Consider the following 16,897-nt stretch of genomic DNA (forward strand, 5'->3'; position numbering starts at 1 on the left):
GCGCAAAATCAAGGAGACCTTTCGGACGATGGGACTGCCCCAGGCTGCCTCTGGGTGGCCGCCTCCCTGGCCCGGAAGGCAGAGGCTGGGCAGCCCCTTGTCCGGGAGGACGCTCCGGGAGGACACTCGTGGCCGTTGTCTAGGAGGACGCTCGGGGCCCCTCGTCCAGGAGGACGCTCTGGGAGGGCGCTCGCGGCCCTCGTCCGGGAGGACGCTCCGGGAGGACGCTCGTGGCCCTTGTCCGGGAGGATGCTCTGGGAGGACGCTCGTGGCCCTTGTCCGGGAGGATGCTCGTGGCCCCCGTCCGGGAGGACGCTCGCAGCTTGTTCGAGGACTGCCCGGCCGGGCCCCTCCGGCGCCTCCTGGCTCCGCGGGGCCGTGCTCTCCTCAGCGAGGACGCACTGACCACCTGCCAGCCCCTGGCCCCTGGCCCCTGGCCCCGGGCCCGGACAGCCGCCCGCCCGCAGCCCCACCATGCGCCGATCACGGAGGAGGGACGGCGTGTTCTGGGAGCGGCCGCCCTGCAAGGTGCCTTTTCGGGCCACCACCATGGAAGGGAAGTCGTTAGGGCCCCGCATCCTGGCCGGCATTGTTCGGGAGGCCCACGGGGACGGCCTCTCTGCCTGACACACGGCCAGCCCCAGGGCCTCACTCCCGTTTCTCTTGAGCTCACAAAACAGGATAAGCTCCCAGGTCCTTCAGAGCCGGCCGGGAGCCCGCGCTGCCAAAACTCTTTTCCAGCTGTGGCCGGAGGCCCGGAGCTTCCCTTAGTATCCTCCTTCCTCAACCCCACCCGTGGAGCGCTCGGGGCTTCTTCCCCTTCCCTCCCCAGGGGCAGGAAAGGATCTGATAAGCTAATTCATACTCAAGTGTCAAGAGCAGACACGGGCTTCCAGAAAGGGGGGCTGGGCTGTACTCTCGTGGAATATGGAATTACGGGGTCTTCACGCGTCCGCCATCTTTCCTCCTTCAGCTCGGACACACGGCGCCCCTGGGGGTCACCGCCGCTGCTGCCCTCCCTACCCCACTCCCTTCTGTGCATCCCATCTATGTGTCTCCCATGCTTAGAGCCAAGATTTCTCAGTCCTCGAGGACAGGGATTCGTTTCTTGTCTCCGGGCATCCCCAGTGACTGGCATGCAGTAGGTGCTTAATAAAAGCTTGTTGATGGATGGGAGAGGCTCAGGACTCGTCTGGTCTTAAGCTGCCCGCAGAAATGGAGCCTCCGGAAGCCCCGCCATTCCCAGCCTGGTCGTTGGATTGAGTATTCCAGCAGGTTTAGGGAAGGTGGGAGGGCAGCTGATCTCAGCTAGAACATCCCAAGTCCCCCCGCCCCGTGCCCCCAGGAGAGGGGTGTGGGTCTCCGTCCTGGGAAGCCCCCCCCCCCCCGTCTGGGAAAGACACCGACCACCCGGGCTGGCCAGAGACCAAAGGGAGGGGGTGGGAGAAACCCTTACCACCCCCCAAAGCCTGGAAGAGAACTGCATCGAGGCAGGGGGAGCCCCCAAACCAAGAGGGCTGGGGGGCCTCGGACTCCGAGGGCCAGAGCGAGGGACCAGCAGGGGGAGCTCCCCCGTGACCAGCTCCCAAAGCGGGACCAGGATGTCCGGCAGCCCCGGGGACCACCACGGGCCGAGTCAGTGACCTGGGGGCCCTTGCCGGGCTGGGCAAGCGCTCTCCCCGGCTCTGACCTGGATCCCCTCTGGGGTGTGGCACAGGCCGGCCCTCGGCACATGCACACTCACGTGCACCCGATCCATGGGCACACGTGGGGCTGGGGAGCTGAGGGGGAGGGGAGCTGAACTTTCCCTCCCCCCCCAGGATCCCAGCGGCTCAGACACCGAGGCCACTCCGGCTGCACCCACCCAACGCCCCCCCCCAGCATCCCTTATGGGAAATCCAGGGCAACGCGGCCTTCGGGGGCAGCCCCCCCTTTTGAGGAGCATCCCACTGTGCTGACCCCTCCCCGTAACCTCCCTGAGGAAGGGGGGAGTGAGCCCGGGAGGCGGAGAAGGGGCGCCGGACAAACACCAGGAGCCTGCAGAGTTCGAGTCATACACCTTTATTGTTCGTGAGATTCGGAGCCCAAGGAGGCAGAAGCTGCCCCAGGGCAGAGACAGGCCGCCGGGCGTGAGCAAGGGGGGCCACAAGGCCCCGCTTCTGCCCCGGCCCCGGCCAGGGGAGGGAACAGGCTGCACACGGCCCGCCTCTGGCCGGGCCTGGGGGGAGAACCGGCGCCCAAAGCTCCGGTCCCCGTCCCTGCCCGCCCCGGCCCCGTCTCCGCGGCCTCGTCTGTCAGAACCGCGCGTGTATATGTGAGAAAGTGCGCAGCAGCAAAGGGAAAGCCTGCAGTGCTGGGTGCTGTCACCCTGGGGCCCGGCCTGGGGGCTCCTCCCGGTGCCTGGGGATGTGGGGGCCCGGCTGGGGGCGCGGGGAGGGGGCCCTCCCCCCCGGGCTGCGGGCTCTGGGAGCCTGGGGGAGGGGCTGCCTGAGCGGTCGCTATGGCCCTGACTCCCGCTGAGCCCTTGGGAGAGCAGCCCCCGAGGCCCCGGGACGGCCTGGACCGGCTCCCGGCGGACCGACAGGCCCCGGACAAGGCCATTCGGGCCTCCCGGCCTAAGGCTACGGGGCAGGGCCCACATCCTCGTGGGCGGGGGGACCTTACGGTGAGCTTGGTCTGGTCTACACTGGCAAAAGGAAGCGGAGGCCGAAATCCCCGCGATCCTTCCAGAGGGAAGAATTGTGCAGGGGGAGCCGGGGTCGGAGATGGAGGGGGATTGTGCTCCAAGACATGGCGGAGAGCATCTCGTCCAGTGCGCCCATCTCACAGACGGGAAAGCCGAGATCCCTCAGATGACAGAATTTGGAGCAAGGGGCGGGTCTGCGGGAAACTGGGGCCGGAGAGCTCGGCAGGCGCCCCCCCCCCTTCTCCTCCCAGCGGCAAACCCCTCGGCTGCCCGGCCCCCTGCCCTTCAACAGTCCGCGGCCGGGGAGGGGGAGCTGCTTGGAAGCGCTCCCTTCCCCGGCCCGCGTCCCAGTCTCGGGGGAGCGAGCACCCCCGTGCGGACCTCAGCACCCAGCGCGAGAAAGAGGAGGCAAGTTAAGAGAAAGAAAGCTGCGGAGACAGCCGGAGGCCGGCGCCCGGAGGCCCGGCCGGCCCGCGTCCGCTGCGTGAGGCTACGACAGAGATCTCCCCCAGCCCGCCCCCGCCCCCCGGCCCGTCGCGCCCCGCCCCCGCTCCGGGCGGCCGCCTCTACTTGGGCTTCATCTCCACCCGGGAGTTGAGGTCGTCGGCGTCCAGGTCGTACTCCTCCGCCTGGCCGCTGGTCCAGACCTTCATGCGGTCCGTGAGCTCGCTGCTGCGCGGGGCCAGGATGAAGTCGTAGATGAGCGCGGCCAGGGCGCCCCCGATGAACGGCCCCACCCAGAAAATCTGCAGGGGGAGCGGAGGCCTCAGACCCGCGGCCGCGGCCGCCCCTTCGGGCCCTCGAAGCCCGCGGCTGGGGTGGGGAGATCCGGGCCCGCCCCTCCCCCTCCTCGCTCAGCCCCCCAAGAAGCCCGTCCACCCTCCCTCCCCCACCCACGGAGTGAGGCAGGCGCTCCACGGACTCACCCAGTGGTGCTCGAAGTTGTTGGCGATGACGGCCGAGCCGAAGGAGCGAGCGGGGTTGATGCCGCAGCCAGTGTAGTCAATCTGTACGCAGAGACTGTGCGTGAGAGGGCGGGATGGACGGGGGGGGGGGGGGGGGAGGGGGAAAGAGGTGGGGGGGAGGGGGGAGGACAAAGGGGAAGGGCGGAGGGAGAGGGCAGAGATGGAGGGGGAGCCCAGAGATGGAGGGGGAGCCGGGGCTCAGAGATGGAGGGGGAGCCAGGGCCCAGACATGGAGGGGGAACCCGGGCCCAGAGATGGAGGGGGAGCCGGGGCCCAGAGATGGAGGGGGAGCCGGGGCCCAGAGATGGAGGAGGAGCCCGGGCCCAGAGATGGAGGGGGAGCCGGGGCCCAGAGATGGAGGGGGAGCCGGGGCCCAGAGATGGAGGGGGAGCCGGGGCCCAGAGATGGAGGAGGAGCCCGGGCCCAGAGATGGAGGGGGAACCCGGGCCCAGAGATGGAGGGAGGTGGAACTCGGAGTTGGAGAGGGGAGAGAGACAGGGGGGGAGGAGGGAATGAGAAAGGTGTGCGGAGGCAGGAGAGCAGAGGAGGGAGGGAAGACGGAGGGAGAGGAGGGACAGAGAGGGACACAGGTGGAGCCGGTGTCTCCAAGAGGCGCAGGGCCGGGGTGTGGGGCTGTCTGGGGCTCCCCGGAGCCTCCTCCCGGCGCCCGGCTCAGGGCCTGAGGGGTCCTGGGGCGTTGACTGGCCTGTCCCCCCCTTCTCCCCCCTCCCCCCCGGGCTATCCGGGAGGGCTTTGCCCGCCCGTGGCCGCTCACCGCCAGGAGGTGGCCCAGCGCCACGGAGAGCCCGATGGCCAGGGGCGCCGAGCCGGTGACGTCGCGGCGCCGGCGGTCCGTGGTGGCCAGCACGCACAGCACCAGCTGCAGGGTGCCGATGATCTCGATGCCCAGGCCCTGGCCGGAATTGACTCCCTTGGCGAGCTGCGAGGGGAGAAATCGGGGCGGGGCCGCCTGGTGAGCGGGGCCGAGGCTGGGGGGGGGGGGTCCTCCCACCTTCCCTTTGGGCGCCAACCCGGCCCTCGCGTCCGACAAGCTCCCCAAGTCCCCCGGGGCCGCCCCAGAATTTAGTCCGGTCCCGGAAGGCCCCCTCCCCCCCTCGGCCAGGCCGCGGGATGGACCAGGGCGAGATGGGCCGGGAAGAAGCGCCCCCAGTCCGGCCCGACTCCTGGCTTCAGGTCAGCATCGCCCCGGCGGCTCAACCAGGCTGCTCCGCACAGACCTCCCGTCTGGCCCGGGGCTGCGCCGAGACCGTCGCCGCGGGCTCCGAGACTGGGACCAAGTGCTTCCTGCCTCGGTGCCTCAGTTTCCTTTTCTGTGAAACGAGGCCCTTGGTCCGATTGACCACATTTTCCCAAATCTAATTCCATTCCTAAAAAAGGCGTGGACGCCCCGCGTGGCCACCCACTGTCCTCGGACCCCGCCCACTCGGCCCTCGGACCCCGCCCACTGCCCTCGGACCCCCGCCCCCGTCCTCCGCCCTTCCCCCTCTTGCATTATCTCCTCTGGGGGGCAGGGAAGCGGGGTGGGGGGGGGAGCTTCCCTCGGGGGCTCGCCCAGCGCCGGCCCCAGCCTTGGGCCTCTCAGGAAATGGCTCTGGGTGGGGCTCAGGCTGGAGGTCTCTCTCATCTGTAACCAACGTCTCTCCCAGAGTGCCCCGGGGCCACGGGAGCCGCAGCCTGTGTCTGCTGGACAGAACCAGGGGCGGCTCACGGGAAGGAGGTAGAGACCCTTCCCTGTCCCGGGGCTTCCCTGTGACTTTGGGCCGGCTCGGCCTTGGAGCCTCATCTTCCTGAGGTCAAATCTTGCCCCAGCTGTGTGACCCTGCTCAAGTCCCTTCACCCTGCCTGCCTCAGTTTCCTCATCTGTAACATGTGTCGGAGAAGCATCCTGCAGCATCTGCTAAGAGAACCCCACATGGGGTCCCGAAGTCAGACCCAGCTCAAGCAACCGAACGGCAGCATCCTGGGGGGGGGGGGGGGGGGAGGCCTGAGCGGGGCAGCCGGAGGCGCCTTGTCCTAAGCCAAACACTCATCGCCTCTGATAAAGCCGGCGGCTTAGACGGGAGTGCCGGGTACTGGAGCCGGCGGAGGAACTGGGGGGGGGGGGGGGGGGAGGGCGGGGCCAGCTCGGAATCCATCTGCGGGGGCTTCTGGCTGGAGGAGAAGGCTGGGGGCAAGCAAAGATGCAGGGGAGGCTGGATCCCGGCGGGAGCTGTCCACAGCCCTGCCCATCCCTGGGGGCTCCTGGAGCCTGACACCGCCCGCACCCTCAGGGCGCGGCTCTGTCTCTCTGTCTCTTTGTCTCTCTCTCTCTCTCCCTCCCTCTGTCTGTCTCTGTGTCTGTGTGTCTCTCTTTCTCTTGTCTCTGTCTCTCTGTCTCTCTCTGTCTCTCTCTGTCTCTCTCTCTCTCTCCCTCTCCCTCTCTCTCTCTCTCTCTCTCTCCCTCTCTCCCTCTCTGTCTCTCTCGTCTGTCTCTCTGTCTCTCTCTCTTGTCTCTCTGTCTCTCTCGTCTGTCTCTCTGTCTCTGTCTCTCTCTGGTCTGTCTCTGTCTCTCTGTTTCTCTCTGTCTCTGTCTCTCTCTCTGTCTCTCTCGTCTGTCTCTCTGTCTCTCGTCTCTGTCTCTCTCCGTCTCTCTCTCTCTTGTCTCTCTGTCTCTCTCGTCTGTCTCTCTGTCTCTGTCGCTCTCTGGTCTGTCTCTGTCTCTCTCTGTCTCTGTCTCTGTCTCTCTTGTCTGTCTCTCTGTCTCTCGTCTCTCTCTCTCTCTCTTGTCTCTCTGTCTCTCTCGTCTGTCTCTCTGTCTGTCGCTCTCTGGTCTATCTCTGTCTCTCTGTTTCTCTCTGTCTCTGTCTCTCTTGTCTCTCTGTCTCTGTCTCTCTCCGGTCTGTCTCTGTCTCTCTGTTTCTCTCTGTCTCTGTCTCTGTCTCTCTCGTCTGTCTCTCTGTCTCTCTCCCTCTGTCTCTCGTCTCTGTCTTTCTCCGGCTCTCTCTTGTCTCTCTGTCTCTCTCGTCTGTCTCTCTGTCTCTGTCGCTCTCTGGTCTGTCTCTGTCTCTCTGTTTCTCTCTGTCTCTGTCTTTCTCTGTCTCTCTCGTCTGTCTCTTATCTCTCTCTCTCTGTCTCTCTGTCTCTCTCTCTGTCTCTCTCTCTCTGTCTCTCTCTGTCTCTCTCTGTCTCTCTCTGAGCCGTGTAGGAAATGGAGTCTGGCTGGCACTCATTCTGTCCTGGTTACTTTTAGAAACATGAATCATGGAAAGCAGGAGGGAAAGCTGAGCTGCCGTGAGCTCATTAGGGCTGTTCCCCTGTGGCGAGGCGGGACCCCTCCCGGCTGGATCCATCCTGGCCGGGAGACAAGCGCCGGGATGGGATGGTGTAGACACCCCCACCTGGAACGGGGAGGGAAGGAGGCCGGCAGGAGCTGACCTGCCTGCCAAACACTTTGGACAGGGCTCTCCTCCGTCTCCTGTCTGGTCTGGGGTGGTCACAGAAGTGGCCCGGCCCGCGTCTACACCGCCCTGGCTCTCCGGGGCGAGGGGACAAGGCTGTCCGTGTCTACACCGCCCTGGCTCTCCGGGGCGAGGGGACGCGGCTGCCAGCCCAGACGGAGCCTGCCCCAGCCGCCGCCGTCCCCGTGCCCGTGCCGCCCGGGCCCTGGGAAGGGTCACCGAGCTCCCGCCTCGAGTCACCTTCCCAAACCATCTCTTCCCTTCTTTGTTGGGCGGCCGTGACTCACATCCCCTGTCACTCGGCAGCCTCCTGGATGGGACGACTCTGCCCCCTCCTCTGGGGCCCGGCCCAGGCCCCGCTCCGGCCCCTCGGTCTCCACGGCCGCCGGAGCTCCCGGGCGGGGAGGGCGCGGCCGAGGCCCGGAGCTCGGAGCAGAGGACGGCCCTCGAGGCCGGGGATCCCGGAGCTGCGGCATCCCCTGCATGCAGCCCGGCCCCCCCTGCTCAGGCTGGGAGGGGGCGGCTTTCTGCCTCCGGCTCATCCCCTCTGTCTCCTTCCCCTGGCCCGGCTCCTTCGCCGCCCGCCCGGAGCCTCTCTGTCCCCCGGTACTACAGCCACTGGCCCGGGCCGGAAACAATACGGGCTCCGTTCTGGCCGCCCAGCCCCCCTCCTCAGGGCTCAGGGACCTCCCTAGTAGCCCCTTAGTCCTCAGGCTTCACTGCGGGGCCTAAAGCCCGGCTGCTCCCCTGGAGCGGCCCCCAGGACTGACGCCCCGGGGCCCCTGTATCTCATCCCACTGAACTCCCCCCTCCTCCAGGAAGCCTTCCCTGAGCTCCATGGGGGGGGATTCTGCCGGGGTCAAAGCGAGGCCTTCCAAGGAGCGTCTCCCTCCTGTTCTGGGGGGGATGGGGGCCCGGCAGCTCCGGGCGGTGGCCGGGGCCACCTAACGAGAGGACGCCGTAGGGCCCAGCACAGAGGGCAGGGCTGGAGGAGGGCCCCGCGTCAGGAGAAAGGCCCGTTACAGGCCCAGGGCCGCGTCCCGCCGTGGGGACGGCAGCGCCCGGCGAGTCCCGGCCTGCCTGGTTCACGGGGCCCTCTCTGGAGCCGCCACCTTGACCACGGTGGGACCAAGGGCATTTTGGGCATCCCCGGCTGGCGGGTGGGGGGAGGGAGCCTGGAGGCGGCTGGCAGGGGCCGGCCTTGCCGTGCCCTCTCCGGTGCCATCTCCAGGAGCCAATATGTTCCTCAGCACTCCCAGGGCGGGGCAGGGTTGGCCCCGGGGCCGCTCTCTCAGCGAGAAGCCAGAGGGCAAACCCAGCCCGGGGAGGTTCCTTCGAGGAATGCATTGAAGGCCCAGGACAGGCCGCCCCCCCCAGACTTCCAGGGAGGAGGGGGCTGCTGGCAGCCAAATGCTGGGGTCCTCGCCCCCACCCCAGGGACTGCGCGGGCAAGAGCCAGCTCTGGGTCTCCCCGTCCCGGACGTAAGCATTGGGCAGGCCGGGCTGGGGGGAGGATTTCTGGGTGAGCTGAGGTGATGGGCAGGCTGGGCAGGGCAGTGGGCAGTGGGCAGGGCACCAAGGGCCCGCTCCCACCCCTGGCAGCCAGAAACACCTGCTGGAAGGGGGTTGGGGTGGGGGTCGCCTGCCTTCCGCTCACCCTACTCCAGTCCTATCGTGGCACACCCCCTACTCAATAACTCCCCGGGCTCCCTATCACCCCCAGGATCAAAGATAAGACCTCTGCTTGATGTTCCTAGACCGCCCTAACCTGCCCCCTTTGCCCCCTCTGCCCCCTTCTCCCACCTCCCTCCCAATGCAGGGGCCCTGGGCCCGCCCCTCCCTTTCCTGACTTTGGGCCCAAAGGCTGCCCACCCACCTCTCGCTTGCCTCCCCCACCCCACCCCGGCCCAGCTCCCTTCTCTGGAGCTCTCCAGTTTATCCTGGGTCGTCCCCTGTGAGAAGGGAAGCTCCTTGAGGGCAGGGCTGCCTTTTTGTGCCCCAGAGATGCTTAATCACCGCTTGTTGTTGACTGACCTATCCCTCCTGCGCTTGGGGAATGGCCCCGCCCTCCTGAGCCTCCTCAGTTTCCCCGCCTGCAAACAGGGCCCGGCCCAGAGGAGCTCCTTGGTCAGTTGCCAGCTCCGGATCTGGATCCCAGGATTCTCTAATACCTTAACCTCAGTCCGGAAGGAGAGATGGGGGGGGGGGGGGGTCCTGCCCGACTGGGAGGGGCGGCCGTTGCCCTGGCCACGGCCGTATTTGGGCTCTGAGAGCCCGGGATATGTAATTAGTGTTTCCAATCAGAAACAGATGGGGAAAAAATGAGGAATAGCCGACATTTTGTGGTAAAGCCTCATTTATAATGGAAAAAATGTGGAGCCGGTCTGCCCCCTCCCAGGGGCCCCCACCCCCAGCCTCCAACTCCTTCAGGGCAGGAGAGCTGGCTCCCTCCTCCTCTGTCCTCCTCCCCCCTCCTCTGTTTTCCTCCCCCCTCCTCTGTCCTCCTCCCCCCTCCTCTGTCCTCCTCCCCCCTCTTCTATCCTCCTCCCCCTTCCTGTCCTCTTCCCCCTCCTCCCCTCTGCCCCTCTCTTCCCTTCTCCCCCTTCCTTCCTCTCCTTCTCCTGCCCTCCTCTCCCCTCTTCCTTTTCCTTCTCTCCTCTTCTCTCTCCCGCCATCACTGCCATCCCTGGTCATGAGCTGTCACTAAAGGGCTCCCAGGGCAGCTCTGGGCCAGGGAAGCGAAGGACGAAGGCGGCCTCTGCCCCACGTCTCTCCCCCTGCCCCCACTTGCCTTCCCCTGCCCCCACTTGCCTCCCCCTGCCCCTACTTGCCTCCCCCTGCCCCCTCTGCCCCTTAGGTCTCAGCAGGCTCTGCCCAGTTGCCCTGGCGGCCCCTGGAAAGCAACCCCGGGCCTGGCGGGCGGCGAGCCTTCCAGGAGAGCTTGGACAGGCTCGGCTGGCTCTGGGAAGGGCGCCCTGACTCGGCCCCAGCTCTGTGCCCGGGTTCCTGGAAGGCGTGCCGGCTGGCTGCAGCGGCCGTGCCCGCTGCCCTCCCGAGGCCCCGGCCGCCGCCCGGCCGTGGCCTGTGTCTGAACTGCCTACAGCCCCTCTGGCTCAGCCACTCACCCCCCTGGGCTCAGCCCCATGTGCTCCCTCACACACTCACACTCACACACACACACTCCCTCACACTCACACTCCCTCCCTCACATTCACACACTCCCTCACATTCACACACACTCCCTCACACTCACACTCCCTCACTCACCCTCACACACTCCCTCACACTCACACACACTCACTCACACTCACCCTCACATTCACACACTCCTTCACACTCACACACACACACTCACACTCACACACTCACATTCACACACTCCCTCACACTCACACTCCCTCCCTCACATTCACACACTCCCTCCCTCACACTCACACTCCCTCCCTCACATTCACACACTCCCTCACATTCACACACACTCACTCACTCACACTCCCTCCCTCCCTCACCCTCACACACTCCCTCACACTCACACACACTCACACTCACACACACACTCCCTCACACTCACACTCCCTCCCTCACACTCACACTCCCTCCCTCACACTCACACTCCCTCCCTCACTCACCCTCACACACTCCCTAGCACTCACTGCCTCGTTTCCCAAGTGAGCTCCCCAGAACACCCCCGCGGGGCAAGCCCAGAGCTGTCCCCCCCCCCAGTCCTTGGGTCCCTCCTTGGCGGAGGTCACTCCTGAACCAGACCCGGGGCGGGCTGTGCTGGGCGGGCATTCAGAGCCCCAGACGCTCTTCCAGCGCCCTGACAATGCCTGTATACTACAGGCCCTTAATGAATCCTTGTTGCCCAAGGGCTCAGTGGATTGTTAATGACTGAGCTACCCGGGGCAAGACCCTCCTAGGACCCTTCAAAGTACTTCTGTCTTTCAGCCGGTGTGAGTGGCCCTGATTTACAGATGGGGAGACTGAGGCCAGAGAGTCTGCAAGTCCTAATGCTGCCCACCCCCCTCTGCTCTTGACCTTCCCTGAGTCATTTAAAAATGAACTGAGTCCTTCCAGGACGGATGGAGGCCCCGGCCTCAGGGCGCTGGAGGCCGGGCTGGTCCGCCCGGCCCCCACAGAGCTGCCGCTGGGCAGAGGCCGCCGGAGCAGATGGGGGCCATGTGCCCCCCCACCCGCGCAGGGGCGGCAGCTCCTCCGTGACTCACTGGGGAGAAAGTCCCCCCTCCTGACTCATTCAAACCACAGCCTCCGCTTCCTTCTGCCATTTTTGTGCAAATCGCCAACCAGGGCCCGAGGGGCGGGGGGAGGGGCTCCTTCGGGGTGGGGGTCGGAGGGGGGTTCCGGGGGTGAGGCTCCTCGGGGAGTCGGGGGCATCCCGCGCACACCCGGAGGTGCCAGTTAGTGCCAGGCTGCCCCCAGTTCCCGTGGGCCCCTCCCTCAAGGAGCTCTCCGGGGCGCAGCAGAGTCTCGGGGCGCGGAGGCAGCCCCCTCCCCCCCGTGTCTCCAAGCGCTTTCTCGCAAACACTTATTTCGCCCAGGAGGACATTCCGCCTCGGCCCGGGGGGCTTAGTTTGGAGGGTCCCGAGCACAGGCGCGTTGGGAGCCTCGAGCTCCCGAGCCCCCGCCCCGGCCCGTCCGGGCTGCCGCCGCCGCCGGCCGGAGGGTCGCAGGCGTGAGGGGGAGGGGCGCGAGGGGGAGGGGCCGAGCCCCGCAGCCCGGTTTCCCAGACGGCCAGCCCGAGGCCCGGCGGGCAGGTGGCGGCCCGAGGCTCCGCGGGGTTTTTCCACTGCTGGGTCACGAGGCCCCCGGCGCTCAGGGAATGAATTTCTGGGATGCCTTCCCCCGGCGGGCGGAGGGAGCCCGGGCCAGGGGGGGAGGGGGGAAGGGGGGCCCACGCCCGGCACGGCCTCCGCCCCGGTCCGCAGAGGAGCCCGCTGAGGCCGGGGCAGCCAGGGGCCTGAGCCCCCCGGCCCTCGGGACAGAACTCTGACGCGGGCGGTTCCCGGCTCCCCCCTCCCCCTCCCTCGCCGGTCCCCGGCTGCCGCTGGATGGGGCCGAGGCCGGGGCAGCAGACTCTGACCCGCTATTTCTCTCCGGCTCCCCAAGCAGGGGCCTCTTCCCGATAAGAGCAATAGGGGGCGCCCCGGCTCTTGGATTCAGGAAGCCCCGAGTTCAAATTTAGCCTCAGACCATTAGCTACGTGGCCCTGGGCAACTCGCTTCACCTCTGCCTGCCTCAGTTTCCTCATCTGGAAGATAGGAATGATAACAAAAGCTCTCACGTCCCAGCTTTGTGGTGAAGATCAAATGAGATCATAGTTGTAGAGCAATTAGCGGGAGGGCCGGTGACCCCGAACCGTTATTAGGCCGCTGCCTCCGCCATCCCCCGGGGGCTCCCCGTGTCCCGGCCTCCCAGAAAGGGCCTGACTGAGCATCCCCGGCGGCGGGCTGGGAGACAGACTGATCAGGGCCTTGGAGGCTGGGCAGAAAGGGATTGAAAAGGACCCACTATGTGCCCGCCCGCCTGCTCTCAAAGCAGGTCCCACAGGCTCTCTGGGAGTCAACAGGGAGAAAGCCCCGACCAGGAGGGAAACCAGGAAGGCTTCCCGGAGGAAGGGGGTCAAGCTGGGGAAGTTCTCCAGAGGGTGGAGTTGGGGGCTGGGGGGGTTGGGTGGGAAGCGAAGAGATGCACGCGAGGAATGAGACAGGAGTCCTGACCGGTGCCTCAGGCTCTGCCGCGGGGAGGGGGGGGGGGAAGAGGGGAGGAGCCAATGGGAAACGGGGCTTTTCTCCCCTACGGATCCGGCTTCTCCCTGGGGTCCGGCAGGAGGAAGGAGGGGAAGCTGGAGGCGCAGGCCGGCGGCTGGGGGGGGAAGGGGAAGGGGGGGCCGTGTGTCCAGGCCTCTCCTGGCTATTGCCCCTCTTTCTTTTCTACTCTTGGGAGGGGCTCGGCCCCTCCCTGCGCCTTCTCCCCGAGGACTCGAGCAGGGAGTCGGGGCTCGGGCGGGGAGTCGGGGAGCCTTTCTCGGGCTCCCGGGGGCTGCTGCTTCCTGAGTCAGCGCGCTGGACTTGAACCTGGCTCGAGCACGCCCCTCGGGAAGTGGGGGGAAGGATCCTTGCAGCGCCTGCGTCTCGGGGACGCCTGAGCCGGAGAAGCGGCTGCAGAGGCTGCTGGAGGGGAGGCTGGAGCACGGGAGGGGGCTCTGAAGGACGAGACCAAACGAGCTTGGTCCTGGAGGAGGAGCTGACGAGACAGATGCCCCGGGAGGGAGGACGCTCCGGGCGAGCAGAAGGCGGGGAGGCTGGGGCAGCCCCGGGGCCGGGGAGACCCGCTCTCTCTCAGGCAAGAAGCACTTTTGGGCCAGGCGGGCGCAGGGGAGCGGCTCCCCCGGGCGTCCGGAGGCGCTTTTTTCGGGCCGCTGCCGGGGCTCCAGCCCTCCCTTCCCCAGCAAGCTCGGCCGCTCGCCGGCTCCCATCGCCTCCCCTCCTGTGGCCATTTGGTCCCAAGACCGGGAAGAAGGTCCCGGGAGCGGGGAGCCCCGGCCCGGCACTGCCGGCTTCCACCAGCGAGGCCCGACGGTCACCGCCAGCCGCCAGAAAGCCTCCTCCCTCCGCTCTGCTGCTGCGGCTCCCTCCTCCCTGCCCACCCTGCTGTCCCGCCCTCCAACGCAGCCCAGGCTGGGCCAGAGCAGAGAGTGGGCGCGGAGGGACTCAGGAAAGGGGGACATCTGAGGCCTGGGGAAGAGAAGGGGAAGGGGGCCCAGGAGCCAGAAGGGGGGGTCTCCGGGAGCCAGAAGGGGGGGTGTCTCTGGGAGGCTCTTCTAGCCTCTCCCTGGTCCCACTGGGGCATTGCACCCAAGCCTCCTTTGAAGCCCTGTTCCTTCCAGTCCCTTCCGTCAGGCCGGCAGAGGACCAGGGACATCCCCAGGACGGTCCCTCCCCAGGGAGGATCCAGCTCGGCTCCTGGAGGCCTAGAGATTGCCTATCTTTCTGAAGAGGGGGAAACTGAGGCAGGCCAGAGCGGGGAGAGAAGTGGCTCGTCCAAAGTGGCCCAGGCCATTTTTTCAGTGCCCTTTCCACAGCCAGACTTGGGCTACATAAAGGCCCCCCCAGCTCCACCCTGCCCTGCCCCCCCTTTCCTGGCCTCCACCCCAGGGCCTGGGGAAGGGACGTGGGCTCTTTGTGCCTCTCTCTGAGGGGCAGAGCCCTGGCCCCCTCTGCCCCCGCCGAGCTCTCCACCGGCCGCCAGACCGAGCTGAAGAGGGGTCCGTTCGCCTCCCCTTCCCTCAGCCCCACTCCTGGTTCCCTGAGCCCCCAGAACTCCCCCCCAGCGTTCCGAGGCCGGGCCCTCAGTGGCCTCATTTGTCGAAGGCGTCCCCTCCCGGGACCCTCCGTGGACAGAGTAGCTGAACCTCTGCTCCCCGGGGGGGGGGGGGCTGGGACAGGCCAGACCTGCAGCCCCGGGCCCGCATGACCCAGACTTTCCGGTGGCCTGCCTTGGGACCCCACCTTCCGGCTAAAGTCCAAACTCCGGCTAGCGGGGCCGGGCTGGCTAATCTTCAAGCCGGCGGGGAGGGCGTCTGCTCAGTGGCCGGCCCGGGAGGTGTTGGCCCAAGGTCTGAGGCGCTAATCATTGCCCGCCGAGGGGGTGCTGCCCGGGCTGATTAAGGAGCCCGCGGCCTCCCGGCTCCCCCTGGCTCCGGGCCAGGGCTTCCTCGGCTCTCCACGCCCCTCACACCTGTCTCTGTGACCGTGGGCCGTGCCTCTGCCCTCCCCGGCTTGCTGCCCCCCCAACCTAACGGCCGGGCGAGCTCTCCTCCAAAAGGGGGGGGGTCTCTCGCTGCCTCCCGCCTTTATCATCTTTCAGCTCTATCTGTCCCCCAGATCGCGTCTGACTCATCCCCTGTGACTTGGCCCCTGCCCCCACCCCTGCCAGGCTCCTGGCACGTGTGGGGGGCAGGGCGGGGCCTTTCCAGTGTCTGGCTGCCCCTCTCTGCCCGGGGTCCCAGGAGGGACAGGGTTGGAGCCTGCGGACGGCAGTAGCAGGCTTGGCTTTGGGGGGTCTTAGACACCTTCAGTTAAAGGCTGGGCCCCGGGGAGAAAGAACCCCAGGCACGCGAGCTGCCCGCGGGCCCACCCAGATTTGGGGAAGGGTCTCTTGCTCTGGGGGCGATCCTGGAGGGTCGGGCCGTCCCTTGGGCATTCCGTAATGGGATTCCAGTGCCAGCTTGTGAGCTCCCAGGCCCTTCGGGTGCCGCACTCCACTGCCCTGGGGGGGGCTTGTACCAATGACTGTGAGGGACCCGCCCACTGTCTCCCCTCCCCCTCTGCTGAGTGAGCCTCCTGCCCTCCCGCCACCCTGCCTGGCACCCTGGGGGAGCCCTCCTTGCCAGCCCTGCCGGCTCGCCAACTCCCTGCTCCACCCTCTCAGTCTGGGTGCCTGAGACCCCCCCAGCAGGCGCAGCCCCCCCCCAGCAGGCGCAGCCCCACCCCCAGCCCTTCCCAGATCTCCCAGGTCAGAAGCTTGTTCTCAAGCAGCCGTTTGGAGCCTCTGCCCAGAGCAAGCCCAGGGGACGTTGGCACGGGGTGGGGGGTGGGAACAGTGACCAGGGTCAGAATCCTTGTGCCCCCCGCCCCCCAAATAGGCAGGAATAGGATGGGAAAGGCCGAGTTCAGACGGGCTCCAGAGGCTCCAGCTGCTTGGCCAGATGTGTTTTCTCTAGGTGTGGGTGGGGGGTGACGGGACCTTTAGCGCCAGGGACCCGGCCCCCCCTTCTCTAGGCCCGTCCCCCTGAGCCACCTGTGGGAGCCCCAGACAGGCGCAGGAAGGAGCTGCCCCACTCTGCTGCCCTGGCCCCGCCGTCGCCCCAGAGGGCCCCCCTTCCTCAGGCCGGATCCGGAGGGGGCTCTGGGCGATGGAGCCCGTGCCCAGGGCCTGCGGGCAGCGATGCCCCGGACGAGCCCCGCCAGGGTGAGCCCCGCCCGGCGCCCGGGCCCCACTTACCCCGTTGAGCCCCAGGGTGTTGCCAGGGAGGCTGGAGGTGATGCCCGAGAGGATGGCGGTGGCCACGATGGCGCCCACGGACTGCGCCACGATGTACATGAGGGCGCGCAGGACGCTGATCTGGCAGCTGAGCAGCAGCCCCAGGGTGACGGCTGGGTTGAGGTGGGCGCCGCTGATGTGGCCCACGCTCTGCGCCAGCGTGGCGATGCTGAGGCCGAAGGCCAGCGAGACCTTGACGTTGTCCTGCGGCGCCCCCGACGTCTTGTTGCCCTGCACCGGGTAGTTGTAGCCCAGCGCCGAGCCGATGCTGATGAACACGAAGAGGATCATGGCCAGGAACTCGGCCACCACGGCCCTCCAGAAGAGCTTCTTCTTGAACTCGCTGGCCATGGTGCCCGGGCCGCCACCTGTGCGCTGTCCGCCCGCCCTGTGCGCTGTCCGCCCTGTGTGCTGTCCGCTCTGTGCGCTGCCGCCCGGTCTGCCCTGCCCTGCCTCAGTGGCCGCAGCTGCCCGTCCCTGCCTCGGCCCCAGCGAGCTCTGGAGAGCGCCCGGCCGCGGGGCTATTTATAGGGCCCTGGGGGGCGGGCGGGGGGAGGAGGAGGGGGAGGCGCGGGGTGTAGCACAAAGGGAGGAAGGCTTGGCTTTCCTTGGGGGCCGGCGGCCGCGGGAGGAGGGAGGCAGGAGGAGAGAGGGATGGAGAGTAAGCGCTCCCTGACTCGGTGCCAACTGCTGGCTTTTTTCCTCCTTCCTTCTCCTCCCCCCCC

The 16,897-nt window shown here is 67.3% G+C and overlaps 1 protein-coding gene across 1 annotated transcript; it reads right to left on the reverse strand.

Annotated features, from left to right (window-relative positions):
* Positions 1-2,045: 2,045 nt before the first annotated feature.
* On the reverse strand, positions 2,046-16,677 carry AQP1 (aquaporin 1 (Colton blood group)). The gene is made up of 4 exons (XM_051977744.1): positions 16,134-16,677; positions 4,427-4,591; positions 3,613-3,693; positions 2,046-3,432 (listed from the first exon to the last, which is right to left on the reverse strand). The coding sequence occupies exons 1-4, from the start codon at positions 16,521-16,523 to the stop codon at positions 3,253-3,255; spliced, it is 816 nt and encodes a 271-aa protein (XP_051833704.1). The 5' UTR covers positions 16,524-16,677; the 3' UTR covers positions 2,046-3,252.
* Between the last annotated feature and the right edge of the window lie 220 nt (positions 16,678-16,897).

Source organism: Antechinus flavipes, chromosome 1 (assembly GCF_016432865.1).
Source record: "Antechinus flavipes isolate AdamAnt ecotype Samford, QLD, Australia chromosome 1, AdamAnt_v2, whole genome shotgun sequence".
Classification (NCBI taxonomy): domain Eukaryota; kingdom Metazoa; phylum Chordata; class Mammalia; order Dasyuromorphia; family Dasyuridae; genus Antechinus; species Antechinus flavipes.